Source organism: Cygnus atratus, chromosome 11 (assembly GCF_013377495.2).
Source record: "Cygnus atratus isolate AKBS03 ecotype Queensland, Australia chromosome 11, CAtr_DNAZoo_HiC_assembly, whole genome shotgun sequence".
Classification (NCBI taxonomy): Eukaryota; Metazoa; Chordata; class Aves; order Anseriformes; family Anatidae; genus Cygnus; species Cygnus atratus.
The window spans coordinates 21,305,791-21,320,333 of record NC_066372.1 but is presented as its reverse complement, the minus strand read 5'-3'; the positions used below and the strand labels follow the sequence as shown (position 1 = coordinate 21,320,333).

The 14,543-nt window shown below is 44.9% G+C and overlaps 2 protein-coding genes across 3 annotated transcripts in view; one reads left to right on the top strand and one right to left on the bottom strand.

Moving 5' to 3' along the window:
• Positions 1-777: 777 nt before the first annotated feature.
• EIF3J (eukaryotic translation initiation factor 3 subunit J) lies at positions 778-11,676 on the top strand. 2 transcript variants are annotated; one of them, XM_035568918.2, is made up of 8 exons: positions 778-938; positions 1,032-1,135; positions 5,947-6,004; positions 6,265-6,356; positions 6,822-6,936; positions 7,982-8,140; positions 9,178-9,251; positions 10,612-11,676. In XM_035568918.2, the coding sequence occupies exons 1-8, from the start codon at positions 914-916 to the stop codon at positions 10,741-10,743; spliced, it is 759 nt and encodes a 252-aa protein (XP_035424811.1). In that variant the 5' UTR covers positions 778-913; the 3' UTR covers positions 10,744-11,676. The 2 variants fall into 2 exon arrangements, with proteins under 2 accessions (XP_035424811.1, XP_050568887.1); XM_050712930.1 differs by lacking the exon at positions 10,612-11,676 and adding an exon at positions 10,165-10,194.
• Positions 9,269-14,543, bottom strand: part of SPG11 (SPG11 vesicle trafficking associated, spatacsin) — a 37,511-nt gene continuing 32,236 nt past the window's right edge. The window contains exons 39-41 of the mRNA XM_035568961.2: positions 14,260-14,411; positions 13,305-13,548; positions 9,269-9,560 (exon numbers count right to left, since the gene is read on the bottom strand). Coding sequence (XP_035424854.2) covers positions 13,368-13,548; positions 14,260-14,411 — 333 coding nt within the window. The 3' untranslated portion in view covers positions 9,269-9,560; positions 13,305-13,367. The remainder of the gene's footprint in view (positions 9,561-13,304; positions 13,549-14,259; positions 14,412-14,543) is intronic.

Below are 14,543 nucleotides of genomic sequence, written 5' to 3'. Positions count from 1 at the left end.
CAGGGCCGCAGGCTGCGCCACCTCGGCGGCCCCCACGCCGCTGAAGGGAACGGGAAGGAGCGCCTTTCGCCCCAGTAAGAACCAGTTCAGCCACGCTTGGTGCTTGGGCATCCTGACAGCCTGCAGAGCTGAAGAACCTTAGCAGTCAACACGTGGGGTGTTTTCTCATTCTTTCATCTTGCTCTGACTGAATTGTGCCATTAATATTTTTAATGTGTGAAGGAACTTCAAAAGGTGTGGGCTTTTTCACTGCAGCAGAGCCAACATTCAGCCCAGATGTGAGGGCAACTCCTAGATTAATTCCTTGGTACATACAATAGCTTTTTCTCCTTTGTAAAAATCTTGTTTTTTGCCTTTTTTGTAACCCCTTACAGAAGGGTTGTGAGGGGACTGCGAGAGCCGGGGGCTCCTCACGCGGTGCGCGCCGGGCGCGGGACGTCGCGGCCGGAGCCCGCCCGAGCACAGCGAGGCCGGGCCGCGGTGGAAGCCCCCGGGGCAGGGCTCGGAGCTCGCTCGGGGCCCCGGGGGCGGCCGGGGGCTGCTCGGCGGCCGGGCCCCGACCGCGAGGGAGACACGGGCCGCGCCTTCCCCTCCCCTCATCATGGCGGCCGGGTCCCTCCTCACAGCCCTGTCCCTCCCATCATGGCGGCGGGGCGGCTCCTCCCAGCCCCTCTCCCTTACCCTCCCATCATGGCGGCCGGAGGGCTCCGCCCCCCTCTCCCTTACCCTCCCATCATGGCGTCCCTCCGCCGCGCTGGGCGGGGCCCGGCGGGTCGCGCTCGCCGCCGGCGGGCGGGGCGCAGGGCGGGCATCCCGCCGCCGTCCCGGCGTGCCCCGCGCGGCGCTGGCTGGGGCCGCTCTGGTGCGGCTGACTCACGGCGCCTGCGGAGCGGCCGCGGCCCGCGGCAGGAAGATGGCGGCGGAGGCGGACTCGTGGGGTAGGTGGCGGCCCCGCGCCCCGCCGGGCCCCGCCGGGCTCACCCCCCCCCCCCCCCGCCGCCGCCGCTCACCCGCTCTCCTCTCCCCTACAGACGCCGACAGCTTCGAGGTGGTGGAGCCGGTGGCGAAGCGGCTGGTGCCGGGGGTGGCGGCCGGCGACCGCTGGGCCGGAGAGGATGAGGAGGACGACGTGAAGGTGCCGGGGCTGGGGCTGAGGGCTGGGGGTCGCGGGCCGGGGCCGTGCCGCTGCCATCCGGTGCCGCTCCTGAGGGGGCCGCGGGACCAGGCGGCGCGGCCCGGCCCGGGGCGGGCGGCGGTGAGGGGCCCGGGGGGGGCCGGGGCCGGGGCCGGGATCGGGATCGGGCGCCCCGGGGATCCGGGGGGGTCCCCGCGGCCCCTCGGGCCGGGAGGCGGCGCTGGGCGGGCGGGGGCCGGGGGAAGCCGAGGCCGCGCTGCCCGCGGCCCTCCCGCGGGGCGGGTCGGTGCCCGGGCCGCAGCAAGGCCGTGAGGGGGGGCCCGGCCGTGAGGGGGGACCCGGGAACCCCCCCCGCTGCTGCCCGGCTCTGGGCGCTGCTCCGCGGGCGGCTGGCTGCTGGTGGCTCCTCGCTTTGGCTCATCTTAGCCCTGAGCGTGGCATCCCGGTGGGCTGGGTTCAGTGAGAGCTGCACCGTAACAGTGCTGCTTGTAATGACTGGAAGCTTGGGCTGTGGCAGCGTGTCTCTGCCACCCCTTTTCCCACTCCCAGGCCCCGGCCGCAGCTGGAAAGTACGGCGGTGTTACTGCGTCGTGTCACGTTCAGCAGGTCGCTTAACATATGTTTGCTTAAGGCTCTATTTGGAACTGAATTTTGGTGCGTTTGAGGAGCAATGTTAGTGTGGAATTGGTGTCAAAGCGTGTGGATGTTCATTTCTCATACCTATGAAAGCTGACTTTCCTTAAAAGTTTGTTTTCTTCCATGTAGTTCCAGCTGTCCCCTAGCGAGCCAGGTTTCTGGGTGGTGGATGACACAGAAACCTCAGTGTGCCTAGCGTACGTGCAGACAGGGAGCAAAATAATGTCAGGAAATGTACAAGGAAGGTGGTTGAAGAGTGGGAGGAATGGAAATAGGTAAACTGCAAAACACCTTTTTGTTTCAAATCAAGCTTCTGAGATACTAGGCAATCTCCTGGTGGTTCACCAGGCGACCTGCTTGCTCCGTTACGGTCACAGGTATGAAGCTTTCTAACTAGAGAATTGCTGCTTACTAGGTGAGGACTTGTTCGTTCTGTTATTCAGCCTGCGCTTGCGTTAGCAGAATCTCTTAAAAACACTGACTCAGTTGTCCTTGGAGTTCAGGGTGGGTATTTGTTTTTATAGGTAGTGTGAAAAGAGTAGTTCATCTGTTAAAAAAAATATGTATTTTTTGTAAGTTACAGGCTGTCCATTTTACTTTGTGAATTTAGTGATGCCCACACCCTGTAGTTATCACAGATGTCACATTACAGCAGGCAAAGTAAGTGGAGGTATCTCTGTATGCAGTGGCTGCAGTCATTTGTAAAAAGTGTGGTTAGAGTGGGACTATGCGTGTGTACGGAAATTTGTATTTAATCTTTATATATTTGTGCACACGTACGAATATATCAGACCTACTGTGTTTGTGAAGTTTGCTGTTCCTCCTTTCTTTGAAAGTGAGAAGCTTTCCTGCTGTGATGGAATGGGTCCAAGCGAACTGGACTGCGAGCTGTCATTCCCCTAACGACACCTGTGCTTTCTATGGCTGTTCTAATAAAAGAACAAGGTTTTCCCCCACGTACCAAGAATGCAACTACTTCCCCCTTTCTGAAGGATTACAGTTTTAGTACTGGAGCTGCATCTGGAGAGAAGGACCCATCCAGCAGATGAAGCTGTCCTGTTTTGTTTTAGTTGGCTCTTACTTACAAATGCTCAAGATCTCAGAGCTGAGCTAGGGAGGTAGCTTAGGTTTGTTTGGATACCTCGTTTGCCAGGGTCAGCCCTGGAGAAGTTCCTGCAGAAGAAAAATTACGTGGTCCAAAATATAAGCACAAGGTGTTTTCCACGTAGTTTGTCTTAACACAGGCATTCCACGTTTTGGAATGCTTTTTATATATTCAGATTCTGGAGTTTATTCTGAAGTTGTTTTGGTAACGAACCTAAAGTAACTTAAAGTTCAGGAAATCTCGACTTCCCCAGGTTTAAAATTAGCATCTTCATAAGTAATAAAACTACTCTCAAATGTTACCAGAACACAAGTTTCCCAGAAGACGGGCCTCCTGCCAGGGAATGTTCATCTATTTACTCTTGGGCAATTCTTTGCTCAACAAAGCCAAAACTGGGAAATCTGCTTGTTACACAGGCAACAGCCTTGGTGAAGGAGAGTGCCCAGGTACAACTGGGAATCGGAATACTGGAGTCCCTGTTGTTCTCAAATCATGTCTTCTGCTTTTGGGGGGGAGAATGTGCATTTTCACGTGTTCAAGGTGCATATGAAATTGTGAGAGCTGTTCTCATCACAGGTTTATTTACATGAAAAGGAAGATGATTTCAGTGTCCTTAGTTCAGTTACGTACGTGTAAATGAGCATTGTTGAAATACTTCGAAGTTTTATCCTACTTTAGTGGATATATTGTGCAATAAAAGTGTCCTCTTTTGAATTACTTAGTATTCAGCGCGAAGATTCAGTGCTAATTTTCTTTTCCTCCAAGAGTTCACAGAAATTTATAAAACACAGGAATAGGTGTAACTGGGACTCCACCCCGCTGCCAGTTAAAAACAAAAACAAAAAAAGCAAAGAAAGCAAAATCATCTCCAGTATATTAATCATGTTCTGTTGCTTAAATAAAAACAGCTTGAAGAAGCGAGATGGCGTTAGCCCAGCTGGAAGGCCGCTGCTGTTGGCGCACCGGGCTGAGAAGTGAGTCCTCGGGTGGCCTATGTCTGGACGCTGCCCGGCCAGGAGCCTGCTGGCGGCGGTGGGGCGCGATCCCTCTGCTGCGGGTCGGCTCCCGACAGTTGGAGGTTTCTTCAGCTCAAGTTGAGACCTGAAAAGTTTACGCCTGAAAATCCCACCTGAGAGCCGAGGGGGAGGTCGTGCCGGAGGAGAGGTGGTCACGCTGCCCTCTGGTTTTTGCCGTTTCTGTGTTGCTTCATCAGCAGAGCTTCGCGAGCCGAACCCAGCACCGCGTGCCGGCCCAGAGCACGGCCAGCCCGCAGTGAGCGCGCCTGTCTTGGTGCGAAAGGCCCTGGAGAAGTCACCCACGTGCAGGAATGAAATGCTGTCGTTTCTTTCGGGCCCACCGCTACCTTTGCGTAGCGGGTAGGCTGCCTTCAGCCTCGCAGGGTTTTGCACTAGGGAACACTTGATGTTAAAACCCCCGTCTGTGAAGGAGAGGGCAGGGGATAAGGCAGCAGGCTTTGTACAGCAGTAATGGACATGGGTGTAACAAACTCTTAATTAGATATGAGCTAAACTAATGCTGCTGCAAATTCAAGTCAGGTTCTTGGAATGTGGAAGGGAAGCTGGAGCTCTTACAAGTGCCAATTAACTCGAGTGAGCTGGTGGCTGGGTGTCTTCCTTGCTTGGATCAGCACATTGCAGCGCGTGCTGCGTTCTTCCGTCTCCGTCTTTTTGTTTGTCACGCCAATGCCAGCCCCTGAAATGAGTAGTTTGGATGACCGCTTGCATCACTGTTGTGAGGTGGAAATGACCAAGTCCAGGACTCAGTTTGTGAGTTTACTTACAGGGATGTCCTGACGGGCTGTGCGATCTTCGCGTGAGCTGCGCCTTGTCAAACGTAATCTTTTAAGCTTGCAAGTTCAGTTGAAACAGGGAACTAAAATTAGACGCCCGTGAGGTTTCTTGGCTCCAACTTCTGGTGTGTGCGCCTTGTGGTGCTCGGCATGTAACTTCAGATCAGTTTTAGAGCACTGATTCCCATATGGAGGTCAGGCCATCCAGCAGAATCTGGAGTGGCGTTAGGAAAAAATGTCTTCCCATAAACCCTACGCAGATGGCTGTCAGGAGGAACTGCGGGATTACTGCTGCAAAGTCTGCAGGTGACAGAAACAGGTCGCTTCTAGAGAAGTGCTTCCTCGCTATTCACCTGAACCGCGTCGTGCTTTGAGCTGGGGTCGCCTGTCCGGGCACAGGAGCGCGGCCGCGAGGAGCGTGCCCAAGGTGGAAACTGAAAGGAGAGAACCTCTGCAGACACCACAGCTGGGGCGGTCCGAAAACACACTTGAGGATGTGATCGAGAACGTTCCAGCGATGTGTTTGTGGGAAGCGTGTTCTGACAGCTCCTTCTCTTCAGGAAAAAGCCACGGGCTCGTGGTCTGAGGGCCGCTGCGCGTTGGTGCTCCTGCATCAAGATGCCCCCGCGCATCGCCCATCTGCCTACAGCCGCTCTCCTGCTCACAGCACAGCCCCGTGGCCAGCGGGTTCCCGGGTGGTTTTCGCCCTCGTGCAGCAGCCGCACGGACGCTTCCATCACGGTGGAAGGGGCACCGGTGGCCGCGAGCCGCAGGCAGCGGGCACCTTGGGGAGGAGGCCCCGTGGTGGTGGCGCAGCGTCCTGCTTCAGGTGGTTGCAGCCGCGTGTCTGGTTCCAGCGGTGGCTGTGCTGTGTGAACGCCTCAGGTGGCGTCCCGGAATCGTGCACTGTTTAGTAACAGGAGCTATAGTGAAGTCGTGTTTTACTGTGCAATGTTGATCTGACTGTTTGTGACCTTGCTTTTCTAACTCTGTTGACAGGAACTTTGCAGTTCTTTGAATAAAAGCCGCCGTCTTCGTAGCTCCTGAAACATTGTGGTCTGCTCCCAAAAGTAGCGTCCTTATTTTACAGCTCTAATGACTTACCCCTGCTTCTTAATTCAAATACATCAGATTAATGGATGCGTGAGCATTTAGAGAGGCTATATGTAAACTACCGTTCTTTGTGTTTATCTAAAAAAGTAGAAATTATCTGTAGAAGAATCCTGTGAAGATTCATCTTAATTAAAACTTACTTTGTAGGATAACTGGGATGATGAGGAGGAAGAGGAGGAAGTAAAGGAGACAGAGATAAAACAAGGTGAGACTTAAAAGGAATACATTTCACTGTGTGCAGCATCAGAAAAGATGCTGGTTTTGTCCTGAGTGTATCTGAAGTATCAAAACCACTTTCCAAATAGGATGAATTTTGGTTTTGAGAAAGCGTGTCTTTTAACCCTCCCTGCGAACAGATTGTGCTAACTGAGCTCTGTCGCTTTCTCGCTGATTAGTGGTTTTCTGGTTGTTGGGGAAAAAAAAAAAAAGTAAACCTCGAGTGTCATGTTGTTCAATGTTTTACAGAACCCAAAGTTTCAGAAAAAAAGAAAATAGCAGAAAAAATAAAAGAAAAAGAAAAACAACAAAAGAAAAAGCAAGAGGAGCTTAAAAAAAGGGTAATTACTTTTTCTTCTTGGTCTCATAAATTTAAAGGGTGGGTTTGTTCTGATTTTTCTTTTTTTTTTTGAGGTTCCACAAGACCTATGAAGGCCTTGAGTAGTCTGATAAAACAAACTTGAGTCTTGTACTTAACATCTGGGGGATGACAGCTTTAATTTCTCTAAAATTTAATTGGGTTATGGAAATAATGCTTATCTCCATTTCTTTTGCATGCACCTCATGGTAAAACATGCAGTTGTAAAACTTATATGAGAAGGGGGAAGGCACACCTTAGTTAAAATGAACAATTTATTGAAGTAAATAATAGGCATTGTTATGATTAATTGGGATGGTTTTCAGGTTTGTACATGAGGTGTATTGACTTCAGGCAGAAGCTATTCGAGTGGCGCTGGAAAAAAATGATTTCCTGTAATACCTCAGCTCAATATAATGTTCCCCTATATACATTTTTTTAAATTCAGTTAGAGGCACCAGAGGAACATAGAGAACTTACACCAGAAGAACAGTTAGCAGACAAACTACGGCTAAAGAAATTGCAAGAGGAGTCAGACCTTGAGTTAGCAAAAGAAACATTCGGTAAGTGTGTTGTACCCCACTCAATGTAATTGTAACATGACAGAAGTACCGCACCCCTAAATGAAGCTTTCAGTTTTGTGCGGGGATCCTGCAAATAGAGGTGATCAGGATTTGACTGTTAGAGCACGTGCAGGTTGTGTTACTGAGAATAAACGTGGGTTTTAAAGCCAGGCTACTGGAAGCATATCCTGGTACTGAGGACTCCCTGCAAGAACTGCAGAAACATCGTTGGGATGTAAGGTGCTTTTCCTTACCATGTCTTGGTAGAACGGTATAGGAAAAAGATGGCTGACTGAATTTCCCAACCAAGTTATGCTTCTGATAAGAAGACGAGCATGTGAAGAAAGAAAGTGCTGTCTGATGTTCTTAGCCGCTTTACAATGCGGGCTTCAGGCTGATGAGGCTTTGGGCGAGTGTGGCGCAGCATAACGCATGCATGCTTTACTTCAGGCAGTCTGTGTAGTAAGCTAGATGTCGAGAAAGCCAGCTAGGTTACTGGAGGGAGCTTGTTTCCTTGGGTAGCTGGAAATAGACTTAATGCAGCTTGTTCTGGCTCTGTGCTTTGACGCAGCTGGCAAAGGCGCTGATTTATAGCAGCATTCTTCAAACACGAAAGCTTGCTTCTTTGCTTAAAGTGGGTTATTCAGCTTATTACTCAGTGAAAATTCTGCTGCGTATCTTCTGAAAGAGTGCAGTGCCATGGGGAGGAGGGGTTGCTTTAGAACAGTTGCAAAGAACCAATTAAATTTTGCACTGACCCTCTGGAAGGGGAGAAGTGCTACATGTAGCAAAGTGCTTCAGAAATAGCTGGTTCGAATGACTAAGCTTTACAGCAAAGTCTCTTCAGGTCCAGGTTAGTGACTCAGGCTGGTAGTTTTTGTTTGGCAGAAGCCAGTGGGGAGCGAGAAAACCTCAGATTTAGTTTTGCAAAGGTTCAGCAGAAGTGAAGAACTGAATGTGAACGGGGTTACTTGTTTTCTGTTGGTGTCATCTTTTAGGGGCCTACAGCTGATGTTTTCTTTAAAACCTGCGTTTTTCCTTGCAGGTGTAAATAACACTTGTGGAATAGATGCCATGAATCCCTCTTCAAAAGATGACTTTACGGAATTTGGCAAACTACTAAAAGAAAAAATTACACAATATGAAAAATCGTTACATTATGCCAGTTTTTTGGAAGCATTAGTTCGAGACGTATGTATTTCATGTAAGTTAAGTGAAAGACTTCTAGAATGTACTGCCAAAATTGTAATGGGGTTGAATTTGAAAACATGCTGTGAGTAAAATTTAAATCGAGATTAATCTATGCCGTTTATACTAAATAAAGTCTAGTCTAGTCTGTTTCACTGACCTAGTATCCAATTTCCATCCCAACAAACTTTATTATGGATCACGTGCTTGTACTGTTACAGCCATTCTGCAAGTCAGTTAAATACAGTCACTTTAAAAGTGTAAGTTGTTTTGCTGATATAAATGTCGCATGTTTCCCCTGAAGCAGCTTCTGGAAAATAAATGATTCTCTGAGCCGGAAAACTCAAGTAGCAATTTGGAAGGAAACTATTATAAAATTGAGATAATGTAATTCAGGGACTGCAAAATAAATTGTTCTGGAATTCAGCATGTAACTATACACAGATAAACTGAACTAATTTTTTCCACTGTTCTGGTAGGCTGAAGTATTTGGTGAATTCATTGTTTGAGATCTTTTCCTGTACCGTACACATGTTGTCCTTCAGCAAAGTGGTAACTTGATACTATTTAGTGCTGCATAAATACAGGGATCGTTGGCTGCCTGAAGCTAGTAACATACATTTCAAATGGATTCCAGGTCTTCTAAAGTGAAGGACTTGCCATCTCTTGGATAATTTATTATTAATATTCCACTGCTTCGTTTCATGTGTGTCTAAAACAGTCTGTATTTTACTGTATTACATGATAGTATTAGATTTTTTTCAAATATCTCCTTACTAAGGCTCATGTGTTCGCTAACTCTGAATTTGCAAAATCTTACCTTCCCCAACGTTCAAGCTGCTTACTAGGGACCATGTGAGTAGCAGTTGTCATCAAAAGGCTCAGAATTACCCAGTATGTATTTTGCTGTTTTATATCAAGTAATTGCCAGTAGTTACTACTTATTGATGCTCACCTCCATAGTTTTTTGATAGAATTTTTATGATAAATTATTTAACTGCCTTCTAAAATCAATAGTGATAAGGAATCTTTTCTTTTTTTTCCCTAATGCAGTGGAAATTGATGATTTGAAAAAGATCACAAATTCTTTGACAGTACTATGCAGTGAAAAACAAAAACAAGAAAAGGTAAGGCTTCTATGCTTTTCTGTAACCATAACATTATCTGCTAAAGACGATGATCTCCTGGAAAATGGAAATAGGTCTAATGCTGAATTGAGCTGCTGATTTTGTTACATGTAGTAGTAGATGAAATGATAGTCTTGGATACTGTTTTGGAACTAAATAAATACTCTTAGATGTGTGAGATAATCAGTTTACTGAATCTAGAGACCACAGGCAAAACATCCCTTAATTTACATGCATCTTACCTGCATGATAACCTTGTTCCATTTTACACTGCGCTGCCGTGGAGTTAAAATGACTTATGCCAATACCCTGAAAAGGGAAGCCAGCCTCAGTTACAGTTAAATGTCAATATAATACCAATACAGGGAAGTAACTTTAACTCTTTGCCAAAGTTTGTCATTTTGAGTAGCAGATAGCTGGGATTTTTGCAGTGTCATGCAAACTGAAGGAACAGTAATTGCATAGGCAAGGAAAAATAAGTTTTTAGAGGTGATGTGATAGTTTAACTGATGCAAATTATAACATTGTGTTTTATACTATAAATTTAAAATCCCAGGTCAGTTGGAATTGAAGTATTAGTTGAATCATTAGAAAGCAATAAAATTAAACAGAAAACATCACTGGCAATACAATCTTCTCAATATGTTTTAAATTAAACTGGAGGATTGATAGAAAACAAATGGCAGTGCATTATTATTGTAAGTGGTAGCTTGTAAATGCAAAATGGGACTCTTAAATACAACGTGTTTCAGTGGCAGGTGTTATTCTGTTATACCAGTTCTATAGGACCTCTGCAGGAATGACTGAAGCACTAGAATACAAACAAATTTTATGTAGTGTTACTGCACTAAGTCTAGAGTTTGGTAAACATAATGAACTCTTTCTTTAATATGTACTGCACTTTGGAGAGAAGCCTGTGACTTACTGAACCAAAAAAGTTTAAAAGTATGTATATTTTCTATTCTTATGCTCTCTCCTTTTCCTCTAAATTAGTTTGGCTAACTACTGAAACCTGCAACTATACCAGTCCAGTAAGGCAGAGCTTTATACTTGTTTAGTTTTGTAAAATTAACAGGACGCATAGTTAGTCTACTTGGTTAGAGTCTAGGTGAAACAGGATGAATGACAAAACAGTAAAATATGTGATGCAGGGAGCTGTGGAACACTCAGGAATATAGCTTTACTATGAGTAGATTGTGTTGTGGATGAAATGCTGCTGCAGAAATCATTGCAATAGTGCATTCACCATGAGTACATGATGCAAGTGTTCATACCTCAAAAACGAGAGGCGTTACTCAAATTTAAATAATGACAAATTACTGTGGATTTTTAAGTAAACATGCTCTTCTTCCTCTTTAAGCAAAGTAAAGCCAAAAAGAAGAAAAAAGGTGTTGTGCCTGGAGGTGGTTTAAAGGCTACTATGAAAGATGACCTGGCTGATTATGGAGGATATGATGGAGAATACGTACAAGACTTTGAAGACTTCATGTGACATTTATCTCCCCTTCTATCGTCTTTCTGTTGCCCGTAATCCCTTAAACATGTAGCACAACTTCTCTTTCTTTAAATTCTGCCAAATGCTACAATCAAAATTGCAGTATCTCTGTGCTGGTGGTTTAACTCTTGTCAGGCCAGTGCGAAGGCACTGGGATTCCTGTTTTGTGCTCAAGGGGTTAGAATGAAGAAATTTAAAAACTGTATAAATTACAGTAAAATAAAATTTTAAAAAAACAACTACTACACAGCATTCTGATAACGGTATTGTTGCTATTTGATTTTTATAGTAACAGCCACTAAATTGGAAATGAATTTCAACAAGGCAAAGTATTATTACCAGCACAGTTCAATGACATGGCCTTAACTGTAGCTCCTTGAATGAATTGTTTGATGAACAAAAGCAGTTTGCAGCAAGGGCATGGTGTGCACTTAGTATTACAATTGCTTTGTCTTAAGTTAGAGCTTGAGGTTTTCAGTATATTGTGAAGGGAAACTGCTAACTTCAGAGTAAGGATACTGCACATGGAATGCATCACTTGAGATACCCACTACTTCAAAGCTTGACATTTAAACAGAACACTTGTCTGGGTCAGAACAAGGAAAGAGTTCCTTATTTGAAAAAATAAAAAAAGATGAGTATGAAGTTTAGTTTCCATTTATCTAAATTTCTACTAATGCAGCTGTATGGGTTGGGTATTCTTTAACAGTTAATTGCCTGGTTTAAGTGTAAAAAACAAGACTTCCTTTTGGTCTCTCATGGGCTGTGGTAAATCTTTCACGACTCAGCCATTTTCTTTCATTTAAAAAAAACTTGCTTAGCAAACTGCAACAGTTACTACAGTTGGGCAAATTGTTACGTTAACAATTATGACATCTGCAATGTTTTATAAAGCAACTAATTTAATAAAAATCACTATTGTGAGGACTTCACTATAGCTGTCTTTGGACCTGTTCTTTCAGTGTATTACAATGTCAGTACTTGAAGAGAGTTGCAAAAATGAGGTGAATACTGCTGGCTGCTTGTTACTAAGTCTAGACTTTGCTCTGACTTGCAGCTTCTCTGGTGTTAGAGGTGCAAGATTTCATTCCTGTAAAACAGCTTTCCTTAAATTAAGATGTCCTTAAATTAAGATGTACAGCTGCTGCTGATAAACAAAATACTTTTGCATTTCCATAGTGAACTTAAACATCCGTGTTGCTGGAAGTGCTGAGGTCAGTAGCTTGTACTCACCTTAGAAGTGTCTCAGGGCAGCCTCCTTAACAGCGCAGCTCTATTTCAGCTGGCAGTTGACACTTCTTATAAGAAGTCAGTCTTGCATTTACAACTTACTTATGGCTTACTCACGTTTTTGTTCCTAATATGGATAGGATACATGTGTGCTTCTACAAGGCAGGAGTTCTGCTTCCCAGTATTAGCGGTCCCAAATTTTTAATCAGGACTGGGGATTTGCAGAAGGAGGTTCTCTTTTCATGCTAGAAACTTTTAAATTGAACTTTAAAAGCTGCTAGTCATTATTTAACTTAGACTGAGCTGGCTGTGATTATTCTAATTTAGTCTTATGAGACTGACTAGAACTGGAATTTTAAATACAGTGTTCTGTTCAGGCATAATCTTTGCTACTTAATCTTTTATTAAAGGTGTATCAAAGGCGCTATGACTTGTACTTTATATACCCGTATGCAAGTAATATGTCATATGCAAAGGTTGCTAGCGTGACTGTTCAGCAACCAAAGGGAGCTTGTTAAGATACAAATCTGACTTAAAAATCCAACTTAGCATGCCTTTGCTCATTAAAAATACAATTGCCATAGCAACCTTGTTGCTAGGATAATGTTTAATATTTAGAGATAGTACAGTATCATTGCTTAATGTGACTAATGTTACTTCGAAGCTGTTTTTATGCTACAGTCCCTCCCACCCCTTTTGCGCAGGAGATAAAGTCTTTGGATTAGATAGACTCTGACAGCTGTGTGAAGCACTGTTCAGGTATTATCCCGTTACATGTCCCTGGTCTTCTAAACTTACCCCAGAGATCTAAGTGGCAGAATACTTGGGTTGCTAGCTCTTGTTAAGGCCTCAATACCAACTGTCTGCCCACTAGGCCTGTCTAAGCATGCCAATACAGTAGCAACTACGTTAAGTACATGCTGTTGTACGAGACTTTCAGCTTATCACTTAAGCTAGAAAACAAAAACAGGCTAATGAGAGTGGAATCAGAGAACACACAAAACAATAGGTTATTTAGCATGCACCTAAACTTTCAAAGGAGCCTGCTAATTCTACTTATTTCCTATGGCGAGCCATCATCCACGCCCCTAAACTAAAGGGCTGCTGGATCTCTGAGGTTCATCATCGACTGTTCCAGCCTGTATTTGCCATTAGTCGAGTATTTTGTAAACAGTAGGATTTATTATACAAAATGCTTTTAGGTTAATACAGTATCAGCATTTTAAATATTTACAACCACCACCAGTTTTCTGGAGTTATTTTCACATAGCAGCATATCATTACAAGCAGGTAATTGATAAAATATCTGTTAAAGAATTGGTACTAACCATGCAAGTTGTGGCACTGGTACTGTCAGAGTCAGTCTCTACTTCATGGAGGATGGATGGATTCTAGTTTGATAGCATGTCGTTAAGACAACATCCAGTCTGTGCATCTTTCAGGAGCATGTTTACCACATCATAGAACTTGTTATCATAAGCCAGTCTGTAGTGCATGTAGATGTCTTCACAGTAAGCAAGCAATTTCTTCAGATTTTTCAGAGCAGCATCAGTCGGTGGGTGTTGTTTAACCCTGAAAATAATTTTACATAAAATTGAAATAGGAGAAAGCCTTATAGTCATTGCTACAAGAACTGTATTTCTTAAGAGGCTCAACACATACATTAGATTCTCGGCTGTTTATTTTGCTCTGATTTATTTTATAAAGATCCAGTATGACCAGCCTTAAGGTACCGTACTTATCCTGCTGAATAAAAATTATCATAGAATGGCTTGGGTTGGAAAGGACTTTGAAATTCACCCAGTTCCAACCCCCTGCCGTGGGCAGGGACACCACCTGCTAGATCACATTGCCCAGGGCCTCATCTAGCCTGGCCTTGAACACCTCCAGGGATGGGGCATCCACAACCTCTCTGGGCAGCCTGTTCCAGTGCCTCACCACCCTCTGAGTGAAGAATTTCCTCCTAACATTTAATCTAAATCTCCCCTCTTTTAGTTTAAAACCCTCCCTTCTTGTCCTGTCATTATCTGCCCGAGCAAAAAGTCACTCTCCATCATTTTATAAGCCCCCTTTAACTACTGAAAAGGCTGCCAGTGATGATAGATCCAGTGCTATTTCCACAATATGTTTAAGAAACTGAACATAGATCTCAGCTCCCTGTATGCTATACTTTGTCACAGAAAAGTTTTTAACAATACTATGACTTGCATTCCATTAAACATGCAACTTGTTCTTCTAGTCTGTGGAAAAGAAAGTTCCCAGTTTGACCACAGAACTACTTACTTCTTAGCAATCTCCTCAAATATGCTAGGCTTCAGTAGTTTTTGCTGTTTAAATTCTTCTAAGTAATTGAAGTCTCCCTTGGTGATCACTTGTTGATACAGAACTTCAGCCCAGTCTGGAACAAACTCGTAAGCCTCGGCCACAATAGCTGCCTTCAGGGAGAACAGATGCTGGAATTACTAAGCCGGAAGAGTTTACTTTTGTACAGAAACATTCCTATACTTTAAATATTCTACATCTTCAGTTTGACCTACCTCTGAGCATTACGCTCACAGGAGCAGAGT

What these genes read in the sequence shown, in the direction of transcription:
- EIF3J (XM_035568918.2), top strand. Translation starts at nt 914, where the DNA reads ATGGCGGCGGAGGCGGACTCGTGGG. An exon ending in AAGAGGAGCTTAAAAAAAGG is followed by an intron (nt 6,357 to 6,821) that starts GTAATTACTTTT and finishes TTTTAAATTCAG; the next exon opens with TTAGAGGCACCAGAGGAACA. An exon ending in GTTAGCAAAAGAAACATTCG is followed by an intron (nt 6,937 to 7,981) that starts GTAAGTGTGTTG and finishes TTTTCCTTGCAG; the next exon opens with GTGTAAATAACACTTGTGGA.